The sequence below is a fragment of the Oreochromis aureus genome, linkage group 6, assembly GCF_013358895.1.
Source record: "Oreochromis aureus strain Israel breed Guangdong linkage group 6, ZZ_aureus, whole genome shotgun sequence".
NCBI classification, from domain to species: Eukaryota; Metazoa; Chordata; class Actinopteri; order Cichliformes; family Cichlidae; genus Oreochromis; species Oreochromis aureus.
Window position 1 is genome coordinate 23,777,965 of NC_052947.1, and position 13,631 is coordinate 23,791,595.

The window sequence follows — 13,631 nt, forward strand, 5'->3', positions numbered from 1 at the left end:
GCCCGGATGGGAATTTGGGAGTAGATAATCATAATTCCCATGGACTTGAACGCCACATAAGGTGTTCACAGTTCACAGAAGAGAACGGCATGGAGAGATGCACGAGGTTAGCTGAACCAAAGTGAGAGACTCGGCTAGTTTTACTGAGGTTAACTTGCACAAAAGAGTGTGTGACTAGAAAGCTAACCGTGTGAGAGGTTCGCAACAGAGTGTGGGTGAAGTGACTTTTTGTTTCAACGGTCGCACCACCATCCGTGGAAAACTGTGTTTCCAGCCATGACCGCCGAGGCTAAAGGCTAGCCGGACTGCTTGGCTGCGCCACGGAGGCAGCTGCTATGGACTGTCGGAGAGCTGGACAGTGACTGGCTAACGCGCTGTAGCAGAGACAGCATCGGGTCCGCAGGGAGTGGATTTAGTGTGGGACTGGTGAACGGCGACCTACCGAGCAACGGAACTGTAAGTCAGACTTTTGTGCTCTTACTGGGGAGAAGAGGATTTTCTCCATCGTCCGGCGTGAGCAGCAAACAGGCCTGCAACAAGTGTGAATGTGAGTGTGTGTGGGGCCCATGTGTGAATATTGTATGTTTAGTGGATTTATATAACGTGTTTTGGAGTGTATATTAGTGAGTCACTTACCAAAAGGTGATAACATAAGTTGGGTTGTTTAATATAATTTGAAAGGGAATTATGTCATTTATACAGTGTATTTCATTTGGTTAAGGAATTGGAATATCATTTGAGTTTAAAAAGGGATGTGTTGTACAGTATTTGTCTCTGCCCTTACGTTCAGTAAACGTTTCGTTTGTGTTAAAGAGTTGTGTGGGGTCGTTTCTTTACTACCGGTTAAGTTTAACTTGTGTGTGGTAGAAGTATCGGTTTTGTACTCAGTATCGGCAAGTACTCAGATCCAAGTATCGGTATCGGATCGGTTTGAAAAAAATTGGTATCGTTGCATCCCTAATATATATATATACATACACACACACACACATATATATATATATATATATATATATATATATATATATATATATATATATATATATATATATATACATATATATATATATATATATATATATATATATATATATATATATATATATATATATATATGATAGATGTGTCTGTGTGTATAACTAGACTTTATGCTTTAAGTTCATGAACTTATGGCATTCATTTCAATCCTGTTTGTAAGAGCAATCATGTGTCCTGTTGGTGCCATTGTGGATTGCTGGTCAGAAAGTTTTCTGGTGCTACTAATCAAAGAGACAATGCCCCGAGATAGATTCATTTCAATTATGCAACACCTTCGATTTGATGACAGGGACACGCGGGCAGAACGGGTGAAAACAGACAAATTTGCAGCGATCTCCGACATCTGGACACGCTTCAACGAGAACTGTGCTAAGAGTTTCACTCCAGGGGAACACATGACCATAGATGAACAGCTGTTCCCTACCAAGGTTCGTTGTCCATTCACCCAGTATATTGCAACCAAGCCAGACAAATTTGGGATCAAGTTCTGGATGGCCACGGATTTGGACACCAAATATGTCTGCAGTGCATCTCCTTACTTGGGAAAGGACCCCAGTCGTCAGAAGGAGAGAGGCTGGCAGAGAACGTGGTCATGAAACTGATGGAGCCGTTTTTGGATGATGGAAGAAATGTCACAACGGACAATTTCTTTACTTCACTGTCACTGTCGCACAGACTGCTGCAGCGCAAAACAACATTACTGGGCACGGTGAATAAAGTCCGCGTGAACTTCCTCAACTTGCAAAAGATACTGCAAAGCGAGAGGTATTCTCCACTTCAGTGCTTAGAAGTGGCAGTGTGTCCTTGACAATTTATGCACCTAAAAAAAACAAGACTGTGTGTGTTCTAAGTTCCATGCACCAAGACGTGACGATCGGTGACGGCAGAAAGAGGAAACCCAACACGATCACAGACTACAACCACATGAAGGTATGTGAATGTGTGTACAATTTACACCAGTGCTACAATGTTTTCTGATGTGTGCTATACAGGCCTATAGAAAAAACATATACTCATGACTCTCTCGCTCTGCTTTTACAGTGTGGTGTAGGCGTGTTGGACCAAATGGCACGGATGTATTCTGTAAGATCAGCAACACGCAGGTGGCCAGTAGCGGTTTTCTACAATATGCTGGACCTGGCGGCAGTGAATGCCTACATTTTGTACAAGGCATGTACAGGGTGGACAGGCAAAAGAAGATTGTTTCTGCGTCTTCTAGCTCAGCAACTTCGTTGCCGATTCATGCAGCACAAGGAAATCTTAGCACAGAGGCAGGCTGCTGCAGCTGCTGTGCCAGGGACTGTAAAGACAACGCAGTGCCAGGTGCAAGAGAGCTGCAACAGGAATCGCAGCAGATTTACCTGTGCAACATGTAAGAAATTCACCTGTGCCAAATGCAGGGATGATGGACACTGGGTCTGCAAACGCTGTAAAGTTTGAAACACTTTGAAATAAAACAGACTTGTGTACCCATATATTGTGAATGTCTGTCTTTTGTATCTAGGTTGTAACACAGAGGTTTGGCCTGCCTTGGATCTGAGTAAACAAATGCCAATGTTGCGCACACACACACACACACACACACACACACACACACACACACACACACACACACACACACACACACACACACACACACACACAGCAAATCTGCATTTATTTGTCCCACAAGTGGAAAATCTGCATTGTCATTGCAAAAAAGTGGACAGAGCACGGTATAGAAAGTGCACTATACAAACATTTTATATATATATATATATATATATATATATATATATATATATATATATATATATATATATATATATATATATATATATATATATATATATATATATATATATATATATATATATATATATATATATATATATATATATATATATATATATATATATACATATATACATATATATACATATACACACACACACATATATATATATATATATATATGTGTGTGTATATATATGATATAGATGTGTGTGTGTATAACTAGACTTTATGCATATTATATAAGGTGTGGCTATATAAATATATAAATATATGTACAACTCTGTGTATATATGTTTATGGACAGGCATGCAGGCAGGTAAGGAAGGAAAGCAGCCTTGCAGGAAGGAAAACTTGAATCTCTCATGGTTAGGGGTTGGGGAGGTGTGTTTGCACAACAAAAGCAGGAGAACAATGGAGCTGACGACCTGTGAAAATCTCAGCGGGATGCCAAGAGGTGTTAAGGTCGGGGGGAATTTACGCAAATCTGCGCAGGCCAGTAAATCTAGTAGTAGGGACTTGCACCAGGGAAAAAAGGCTCAGTAATTCTAGTGTTAAGTGATTACAGGCAGTAATCAGGCCTTAAAGTGGGAGGGAAACTTACTTAGCTTTGTAAAAGACGTGGTTAATCACAGTTCATTCATGATTTAACAAAGTGGGGGCAATCACTTTTTCACACAGGGCCATTTAGGTTTGCATGTTTTACCCCTTAATGATAAAGTCCTTCATTTAAAAACTGCATTTTGTGTTTACTTTTGTTATCTTTGTGTAATATGTACATTTGTTGATCTGATGATCTGAAACATTTAAGTGTGTCAAACATACAAAAAATCGGAAATCAGGAAGGGGGCAAACACTTTTTCATACCATGGTACTTAATGAGGATCAATACACCTACTAAAGATAGGATCTCTGGGGTTTAGAGTAAGTAAAGCCATTCAGACTGTTCCTGTCTCGGCTCTGTCTTTGTGTCATGAGTCAGCCTTCAACATTGCACCAAAAGGATACCATGGGACGAACTTAATTAACAAAGCAACACAAAGAATTAATTATGTTCACTGTGGTTGTCAGTTTTGGTTTTACAGTTCTTCGAAAATGTTCCGCTCAGACACATCACACATTCACTCAAACACGTACATACAAACTGACCTGAGTGACATGATCTTGTATGCATCAGGCAGGTAGCACCGCGTGTTTTCCATCTGGACGGGGTCCGAGTCGCAGATCTTGTCATCAGTGCGGCCGTAGTTGGCACTTTCAATCATGATGACATCTGTGCCTGGGCAGCGTAACTCAATGGGGTAGGACTCACAGGACAGCTCCCTGCGGACTACTGCCATGGGGATGGGGGCACGGCCATAAACTGGACAGAAAAACACATGTATTGATGTTAAGCTGTTGTTTGGTGAAATACTCCACACGTCTTGGTAGAGCCATCTTTAATTTACTTGGACTGCAAGGCCTAAATTATTCAAGAATAGACTGTGTTCAACTAAAATTGCATTTGTACCCTTGTCATATAGACGTAATTATTCAGACCATATGAAAACAATAGCATAACAAAAGACTTCTTATAAGGGCACGTCCACTGTCACGAGTGAACTGACTTGGTAATTAGTGCTTTGCAGTTAGCAGTTTTGGACATCGTTCTAGATAGAGAGTAATTGCCTGGCAATTTCAACAGATATTGAGTGCTGCAGATAATATTCAAAGATGGCAATGCCTAATTATTCTCACAAGTTGCAAATGTGATGCAAACATCCACTAGGCTGTACTGTAATAGGGAACATGTCATTAATTTCAATGAGTCTGAAGTTACCGAACATTCCCGATATTTTTTTACTTCACTGGCGGACGCTTTTGTGCCACACAACTCCCTTTCATCTTAAAACAAAATGAGCAAAAATAAGAAGAAAGGCAAACTCTTCTCATCAAAAGTATTTTTAACAGTGTCATGATTTTGGATTCTTCTTGTTATCGCGATTCCATCACTTCTTTTATTTTAATCCTTGCTTCCTGTGGATTCCAGTTAGTCCTCGCCAGCCAGCCCCCCAGTGCCTGACGCACACAAATATTAACAAAAAAAAAAAAGTTTTCTCCTTGCTTATAAGCATTCAATCAGATCTGAAGTTTGTATTCCTAAAAGAATGAGTTTTCCTGCATTTGGACTTTTCTCCCCTTTCTCTCATTCTTTACTGTACTTTCATGTTTTTTATTTTCATGCTATTACATAGAAGTTGCAGTGACAATAATGGTGCAGTTCTGGGTGTTAGTGTAGCATGGATTATTCTTGGTTCATGAGTGCAGCAATCCCTTAGAGCAACTGTTATCAGCCCTGAACGTATTATCAGTTGAGGTGCTCAATTGTATTGCCCATGTTTGAATCCACCTACCCCTTCCATAATAATAATGCAGATTTTATTACACTGTCCATCTAGACCATCTGAGAATTTTTGCTATACGGGGTGCAATATACATATTATGCATTTCCCACTTGAATAAACTAATAACATTTATTAAATCTACACAAAACTAATGTAGAAGGTTGCCAGACCCAGCGCTCTTTTTGGAAGATCATATCCTGTCAAATCATTTCTTAAAAGCAGAGAAACAAGCACATGTATACACACGTGAATGTACGGACACAAAAGCAATTAAAAAGACATGGACTTACAACATCTGTGTAAAGCGAGGCAACGCTCCCTGTCATGGTAACCATAGTAACCCCGTCCTCCCTCCCTTGGCTCTCTCATTGGTTAGAGAAGCGTCATGGTTACACAAATGCAGCAAAGAATCTGAATGAGCTCAATGACACTGTGCCCGGGCTCAACTTAATACTGCCCTTCACCACATCACAGACGCACAAGCACGGAAGCACACACACACACACACACACACACACACACACACACACACACACACACACACACACACACACACACACACACACACACACACACTCATGCATACAAATGCTCGGAGTGATGGAATGTAGAGGTGGAAATTCACAGCAAGCCAATATCAGTGTGGTGTTGGTACCTGAGGGAAAAACATTGATAATGGCAGGAGCTAGCTTAGAGATAAGACTGATATATAAGTGGCATTTACTGAAAATGTCTTCTCTAATGAACAGACACATGCACACACACGTATGTATACCACTGCAGGCTATGATTAGACCTTAAGCACACATTCAGACAGGATGTGTGTCTCCAAAGTAGCTGAGGATTTAACAGGGCATCATGCAGTTTTGTCTGTGTAAGCAGGGGGTCTTAGTGCACTGGGTCATTACTGTGTGAAAGTAAGTGTCAGTTTATTAGTTTTTCAATGGCTGCATCATGACTCTGTGAGCATGAATATAAATTCTGAAGTGAGGGTTAATTGGAGCATGCGGGGATCAATAAACAGCATTGTAAGGCAGCTGTCTAGACTAGCTTTGGATCAGATGTCTTACAGTGTTGCCTTACAGGGTCCCCTTTGGGCATAAAGCAAGCATTATGACACAAACTCACACACACACTATTCAAATGAGGGGTCTATCTGTATTCCCATTAAAAGCCACTCTGCCTTCGTAAGCAGGAGTAAATGAACTGACTCGTACATGCCATCCCGTCTCGTCTGTCACATTTTAATTTATCTTATTATATCAGCTGCCTCACCTATAAAGCTGCTGTGCTTAACCTGTCTCCAAAGGAGTCCCTCTACACATATTTCTGTCACCTGATACACATGCATTCACTCCCACACACACACACTATGCGCACATATTTAGCTGTCTGTCTTTGACTACATGTAATAATGTGTGAGCTGGCAAGTCCATGTTAATGTGTCTGTCATTAGTTGTGTAAGTGGTGACAGAAACTTGGCAGCAACAGACAGTACGGACAATCTTATTCAGACACTCTCATTGCCTCGGGGGGCTGAAACAAAAGGATATTGATTTTTACATTTGGGCCAAGAACAAGAGAGTGGCGAAAGAGGTGGATAGATGGAAAGAAGGAATGGGTGAAAGGAAAGAGGAGAGAGATTTAAAAGGTGATCTCTCACTTGAACTGCCAAAGCATTTGGCCAGTGCTGGTGTCTTAAATGTGGGGTGCTTTGAGTTAGAGGGAAAACAACTTATTTTAAGTGCATAAGATATTCTAAAGGTTAAGGCTAGCAATGCCCTCATTGTTTTATCAATATATATATATAGATATATTTATATATCTATATATATAAATATATCTATCTATATATATATATCTATATCTTAGCTTGATAATTGTCAACCACCTAGGGGGTGTATCCCATTTTGACCACAGTAACTCCCAGCCATATTTGGCACAGACGTTCCTGTATACTATGTCAGCCGCTTGGTTATGGCGTCCCATGTACGTCCTGCCTGCTAGCATCTCGCACCCTGTTATGTGCTGGATTGTCTCGGGGCATCTTTGCACAGCCTGCACCTGGGATCTTGCCTGGTGTGGTAGACCCCAGCCTCTATCAATCTTGCGCTTAGAGCTTGTGTCTGTGCTGCCACAATTAGTGCCTCCGTGCTGTCTTTCAGTCCAGCTTTGTCTAGCCATTTAGGATTTTTTTGATATCACACCTTTCTTTTACCTGCCAGTGAGACAATGGCATGCAGTAGCGTGTCCATCCATGATGCTTCCCCTTCTTACGCCTCTTCTTTCTTGGGTTTCTGCTGCCTGAGGTATTCACTAAGCCAGATCAGTTGTGGCCATCTGTCTGTGTGCTAATGGATCTTTGTTCTTTCTTTCCTGGATAGTGTTTCTGACACTCACTAGTCCTCAGCCTCCTTCTGGGGTTCCATGGCGATCAGGCCTTTTCAGCCTCCGGTTAGCCATTCCGGGTACACCTCATCCATTAGCAGCTGGTTAATTTGTGCTTCCAGGGGCTCAGAAAGTGAAGTAAATCCTTGAGCCAGTAGGTATGGATCATGTCAGAGTCTGGTGCTGTCTGACTCTTTATATTTCCTGGTGAACCCAGAAGACAGACGGATACAGATTGGTTACCTAAATGGAGATGACATATATGATGACACTGCCGCGGACTGCCAATGATTCATCCTCTGCTAATCCCAACCAGCCACACCTTTACCTGGAAAGCGCAAGAGTATAAGTTGGATGGTTCATTGGAGAACACTTCGGGTTTATTCTCCCGGCTTCTGGTATAACTGTTCAAGCTAATTGCTTTAAAAGGTATACCAGAAGCCATCACACTTCATCACTCCTTTCTGCAGATAGTTGGCTAACGTCCCTTTGTTCTGCCTTGATCTTGGCCACAAGTCTTTTTCTCCATGGAAGATACCGCTCTTTGTGGCTGTTGTTAATCTTATAGAGTTATATGTTTCATATGTTGCTGTGGTATAGATCAGCTGGTTGGTTTCGTTGATTGTTGCAGTAGGGGTCGTGCGTAATGTCGCATTCACATCTTCTAGTAGACTTTCAGAAGGTACTTCATTTAATCAGCTACAGAGGGTCCAGGTTCCCAGCTTAGCCATGGTCTTCTGTTTCAGGTCAGCTGCCCTTGCATTTAATCTGCCAGTTGTTTTCAGGAGTGTGGAGATGATGACATTCCCCCCTCAGACCTGACGTCTTTGTGTTGTAGGTCACTCAATGTGTTATACCTCAGTCTCTAGTTGCAACAGCAGCTGCTTCTTGCAGATGTTGATGATGTTGCAGCTAATGATTCGAAGCATACCACGTCATCTGTCAAATATGGTGGAGGCAGTGTTATGGCATGAGCATGTATGACTGCCAGTCGAATTGGGTCACTACCGTTTACTGATAATGTGATAGCTTATAGAAGTAGCAGGGTGAATTCTGAAGTGCACAGGCCTAGACTCTCTGCTCAGAATAAGCCAAATTCTGCAAAACTGATTAGACAGAGCTTCACAGTGCAAATGGATACCCCAGGCATACTGCATAAGCGACACACAAGTTCCTTAAAGGAAAGAAACAGGATGTTCTTCAGTCAGTCACCTCATCCCCGTCCAATAGAGCATATAAAAAACCCATTAAAAAATCCAAAAAACAAACAAACAAAAAAACAAAACAAAAATGATTCCCAGATTCATGTTTACATTTCTTTTTGTTTGAACTTACAATCCTAAAATAATATAGTTCTGTGGTGAAGACTGAGTGGTTGCTGTTGTGTGCCCAGCTGGTGTCCTTGTTTCAGGTGTACAGGTTTCCTCACAAAGCAAAAGGAACATACTTTGCATATGTCAACTCATTCTTTAGACATCGATGCAAATATATTTAACTGAAACTCATCTCTTCCTGCAAAACCAAGCCCTTGGTGTTTATCTGCCTGACTATAAGCACTCCCTGTGTGCCTTTTAATTGCATCCATTAGTATTTAGGTGGGATCTCTGGCATCGTAGGTGCAAGTATATACTAGACGGTGTGTGTGTGTGTGGTCCGGGAATCACTTGCTGTAGAGACCTACATCTATTTAAAATGTGGATACGTATGTGTGTTTGTGCGTGAGTGCATGTTACAACGTTACACAATGTGAGTGACAGGACCTATTAATAGGACCGAGTTCAAATGGGCCAGAGCTCCCTCTCAGAGTCTTTTAAGCCTATGGTCATGTAGGAGAGGAGGAAATATCAAGTTGACCTACTGGATTGCACCTGCACTGTACATTTTGTATGTGTAAAAAGTTTCTGTGTGTGTGCAATAAAATGGTGCCCTAAGTTTTTATTCTTATTTTTGGTTTTATTGTTATTCTTTCTTATGCTCATATTTTCATGGTGTCCTCATGGTCTCGCCATCTTGCCCATCTCTGTCTGGTCTATGTGTTTATGCCTTTGTCCTCCTGGTTTCCACTTACCGTCTTATTTTGGTAATTGCTTTTTCTTGTGTGTCTCCTGTGCCTTTGCCTCTTCACTCCTTTATGATTGTCTCCGCTGTCCTGATTAGTTTCACTCTTGTTTTATATATCTTCACTTGTCTCTTTTTCATGCATTCATTATTTCAAGTCTGGACAATCTTAATTCATTATTATCAGGTGTCAGGGAATAGACAACGTTTCCTCTGTATTAGCATCTCTTCATTTGCTCCCTGTTAAATCCAGAACTGAATTTAAAATCTTTCTCCTCACATACAAACTCTCGAATAATCAGACCCCATCATATGTTAAAGACTCACAGTATCATATTATCCTAACAGAGGGCTTCACTCTCAGACGGTGCTTACTTCTGGTTCCTAGACTTTTTAAAAGTAGAATGGGAGGCAAAGCCTTCAGCTATCAGGTCCCACTCTTGTCAAACTAACTCCCAGTTTGGATTTGGGAGACCAACGCTTTCTACTCTATTCATCACTTTCATTTTTGATAAGCTTATAGTATCGTTCTGCTGGGGGTTTCTTCCAGTTAAGAGGGAGTTTCTCGTTCCCACCATCACAAACTAATTGCTCATATGGGCTCCTTTGATTGTTAAGGTTCTCTCAGGAATACTGCAAGGTCTTTACCTTATAATATAAAGTGCCTTGAGGCATCTGTTGCTGTCATGTGGTGCTTTATAAGTAAACTTGAATTGAATTGAACAGTTCCCACCTTGCTTTGTAATCAGCCCATGCTGTATGTAGTCTTGTGCATCCCTTTGTTGGCTTGTCTGTTTATCCACTGTGTGTCGGCCTCCTGTATCCCATCTGTGTTGTTTCAAGACTCATTTGTATCCTTGCTTTTTTGTGCCTGCTGAGTAACAGCTCTTTGCAACAAATGCTATTTCTTTTTTGTAAGAAGTCCAGCAATAAGCCTTTATTTTAGCAGACAATTGTGACTGTCATAAAATTAACTAACATTACCTATAGCTCTTATCAATACAGTTATTAAAAACACAGACTATAGCTTAAAATACTCAACATCTGTTTTATTTTAAGTTCTCCAGTGAGCCCAGTAAGCCACGGTAGTGCCTTATCAATTCAGTAATCAGGTGTTTTTCCTTCTGTAATATGACCAAAACTAGTCCCCTAATTTTTTTTTTCTTCCTTTTGCCAAATGGACTTTAGTCACATAGATATCTGACTGAAAATCTTTAATGTAGCAATAGTAATAATTGAGCAATACAACACATTTAAATTAACAAATTAAATGTTGTTTTTTTTTGGTTAGGGCAGTGCAATGAGTAATGTGTCCCTTACCAATGGCTATGGGGGAAAAGAAGGTTGAGATCAAGAGCAGGCATCTGGTCCACATGACGTCTGAGGATGACCTGGAAGTAGACATAGAGGTACTTCCTGCTGAGCCCAGACGGTCTTGTGGCGAGCTGTTTATATGTCACAGCTCAGTCTTCCTGTCACCATACAGACCTGAGATTTGACACACAGAGAGAATCTGCTCATTTGGTTTGCCATAAGTATACACATTAGGATGCTTCATATAGGTCACAATACACAGATTTATTAACTATTCCAAAATTTTATCTGTTTCTTATCTTTTTTTCTTTCTAACAACAAATAAACAAGAAAACAACAACTGAGAAAGTTTATCCAGCAAATAAACAGATTTTCCTCAAAACATTCCTCAAAGAAAGAGAGGACTAAATGACTAACACTTGTACCTCAATCATCTTTTCAGAAAAATTAAAAAAAAGTGAAAGAAGACCAATTTTATGTGGATTTGCCTGCTAGGTAAGTAAATGATATTCTGCAGACACACAGAGAGGACCTACAAGCACATAAAACCACAAGGTTATGGTAAAAATTGAAATTGATCATTTAATCATGAATGTATAAAAACACTTTGATAACATTTATTCTATAGCTTATTATTGTTAATCTCTGGATCTCTTCCACAGCATGTCTTTGTCCTGTCATCCTCCCCTCACCCCCAACTGGTCACAGAGATGGCCGCCCCTCCCTGAGCCTGGTTCTGCAAACCAGTTTCTTCCTTATAAAAAAAATAAATAAAATAAAATAAAATAAAATTGAGTTTTTCCTTCCTACTGTCTCCAAAGCATTTGCTCATACTGGGTCATATGATTGCTGGGATTTTCTCTTTATTGTTTTATTACAATGGAAAGCGGCTTGCGGCAACTGTTGTTGTTATTTGGTGCTGTATAATTAAACTGAATTGAATTGAATTAAATTAAATAGCTTGGGGAGTTAAAAACTTCTGTCCCATATGTGATTATTTTTAAGATCCACAAATTCATATATTCTTCATTAGGTCATAATAAATATTTCTTCGAGTTCTCAAACTATCTCATCTGCTTTAAAAGATTCTAAAGGAATTAAAATCACATTTTTAAGCTCCAAAAAAAGCGATTACAGTATGTTAAACACAACAAGAACTGGATATTTTGTGCAAATCCATATTTCACATGGCAACAAACCAGATCCCAATTAATTCATATACAACACAAATCTTGGAAAATGCAAGACTACTGTTATATGCTGACCTTGTCTAAAAGAAATAGTAAAATAATACAATGGTGCTTAATGTTTGCATAATGATGCTTTTATTAGGATTCACTTCACTTGGTATTACACATCAGCATCAAAGTGTGAAATGTATTGATGTCCCAACCTAATTGTTCATTTCATGGTCCATCAGCAACAAACAATTAATACGGGGATGGTCTCTGAGATAAGTTATAGCAGTGACAGACTGGTAAGCGTCGTTTCTCCGTCTTTTTTCTGAACAGATTAAAAAGACCAGCACTGTTCAATCACTTGCTCACCCGCCCACTCACTCTTATCTCAACTCAACTTTGTTTTTTTGCACTGCAAAATTCACTTTTTAAACAGGAAAAGCTGCAACATTTACATTTAATTTGCAGAATTATGTGCTTATGTCAAGTTTAAAGTGTGCATGACGTAAAGGATAATAAAATCTTCACAAATCATCCTTTTCAAACAAACATCGATTTTCAGGGAAGTAGTTCAAAGGTAGCAAAAGCCATCTTTGTGCCTAAATGTTCACTGTTCTCAAGGGAACTCATACTCAGCTCCAGAAAAACAAGCACATTAAGTTTGTAAGTGGGAGGGAGAGAGCGAGAGGGGCTGGAGAAATTTGCAACAGCCGGGGACAGATGGAGCAAAGCAGACAGCCACAGCCATGGGAGATACATCATGTGTAACAGAGACTATTGATCAGTGTGACCATATCATTTTTGTCCAGCAGAGACTGAGACAATAGCCAGCTATTTCCATCATGCCATGCTGTGAAGGCAATATCTGCTTTGGCACAATCCTCTGCCTTTGATATTTCTTATAACTAATGTTATCAAAAGCCTTTTAATTTATAGAAAATGCCAGAATCACACAGGCCCTTTTTTACCAGAATCAGACAACATATGTATAACGTATCTTCAGAGCATCTGAAATGACAAAAAGCCTCATTGCAGACCTGCAAACGGGACAGACAGCCACCCAGAGGCACATGCACACTGCAGAAACGAAATCTCTGAGAACAGAGCAGAAACACACAGACGATAAGGCCTGTGTAGTCATCTGGCATTTTATTGGTTCTGTTCTTTTTTGTATGTCAAAATAAATCCTTTAAATTGAAAATTCACTAAAACTAATGATAAAAACACAAGCCAAACCTAATTTAGTGAAGTCTGAAAAGTTGTAGAAAATTCAATTTGCATTCCAGCATAAAGTAGTCAAGCATTTTATCCAATCAGATTACTTTTATGGAGCATAATTCTTTAGCTCTGGATAATGGCAGAGACTTTAAATTTCCCTTTGATAAGCCTGTAAAAACTTAACAGACTTATCGACGCACTTAACTACAAACTGTTTTTTTTTGCATTCAGAAGAAACTAATTGTAAACTGTAAGAAATCCTCTGGATGTGCTTCACAGT

At 39.9% G+C, this 13,631-nt stretch overlaps 1 protein-coding gene across 5 annotated transcripts in view; it reads right to left on the bottom strand.

Annotated features, from left to right (window-relative positions):
* adgrl3.1 (adhesion G protein-coupled receptor L3.1) overlaps positions 1-13,631 on the bottom strand; it is a 120,108-nt gene that overhangs the window by 78,137 nt on the left and 28,340 nt on the right. For all 5 annotated transcript variants that reach the window (XM_039613556.1, XM_039613555.1, XM_039613558.1 and 2 more), the window contains exons 3-4: positions 10,962-11,129; positions 3,961-4,174 (exon numbers count right to left, since the gene is read on the bottom strand). In XM_039613556.1, the coding sequence (XP_039469490.1) occupies positions 3,961-4,174; positions 10,962-11,046 (299 nt within the window). In that variant the 5' untranslated portion in view covers positions 11,047-11,129. The remainder of the gene's footprint in view (positions 1-3,960; positions 4,175-10,961; positions 11,130-13,631) is intronic.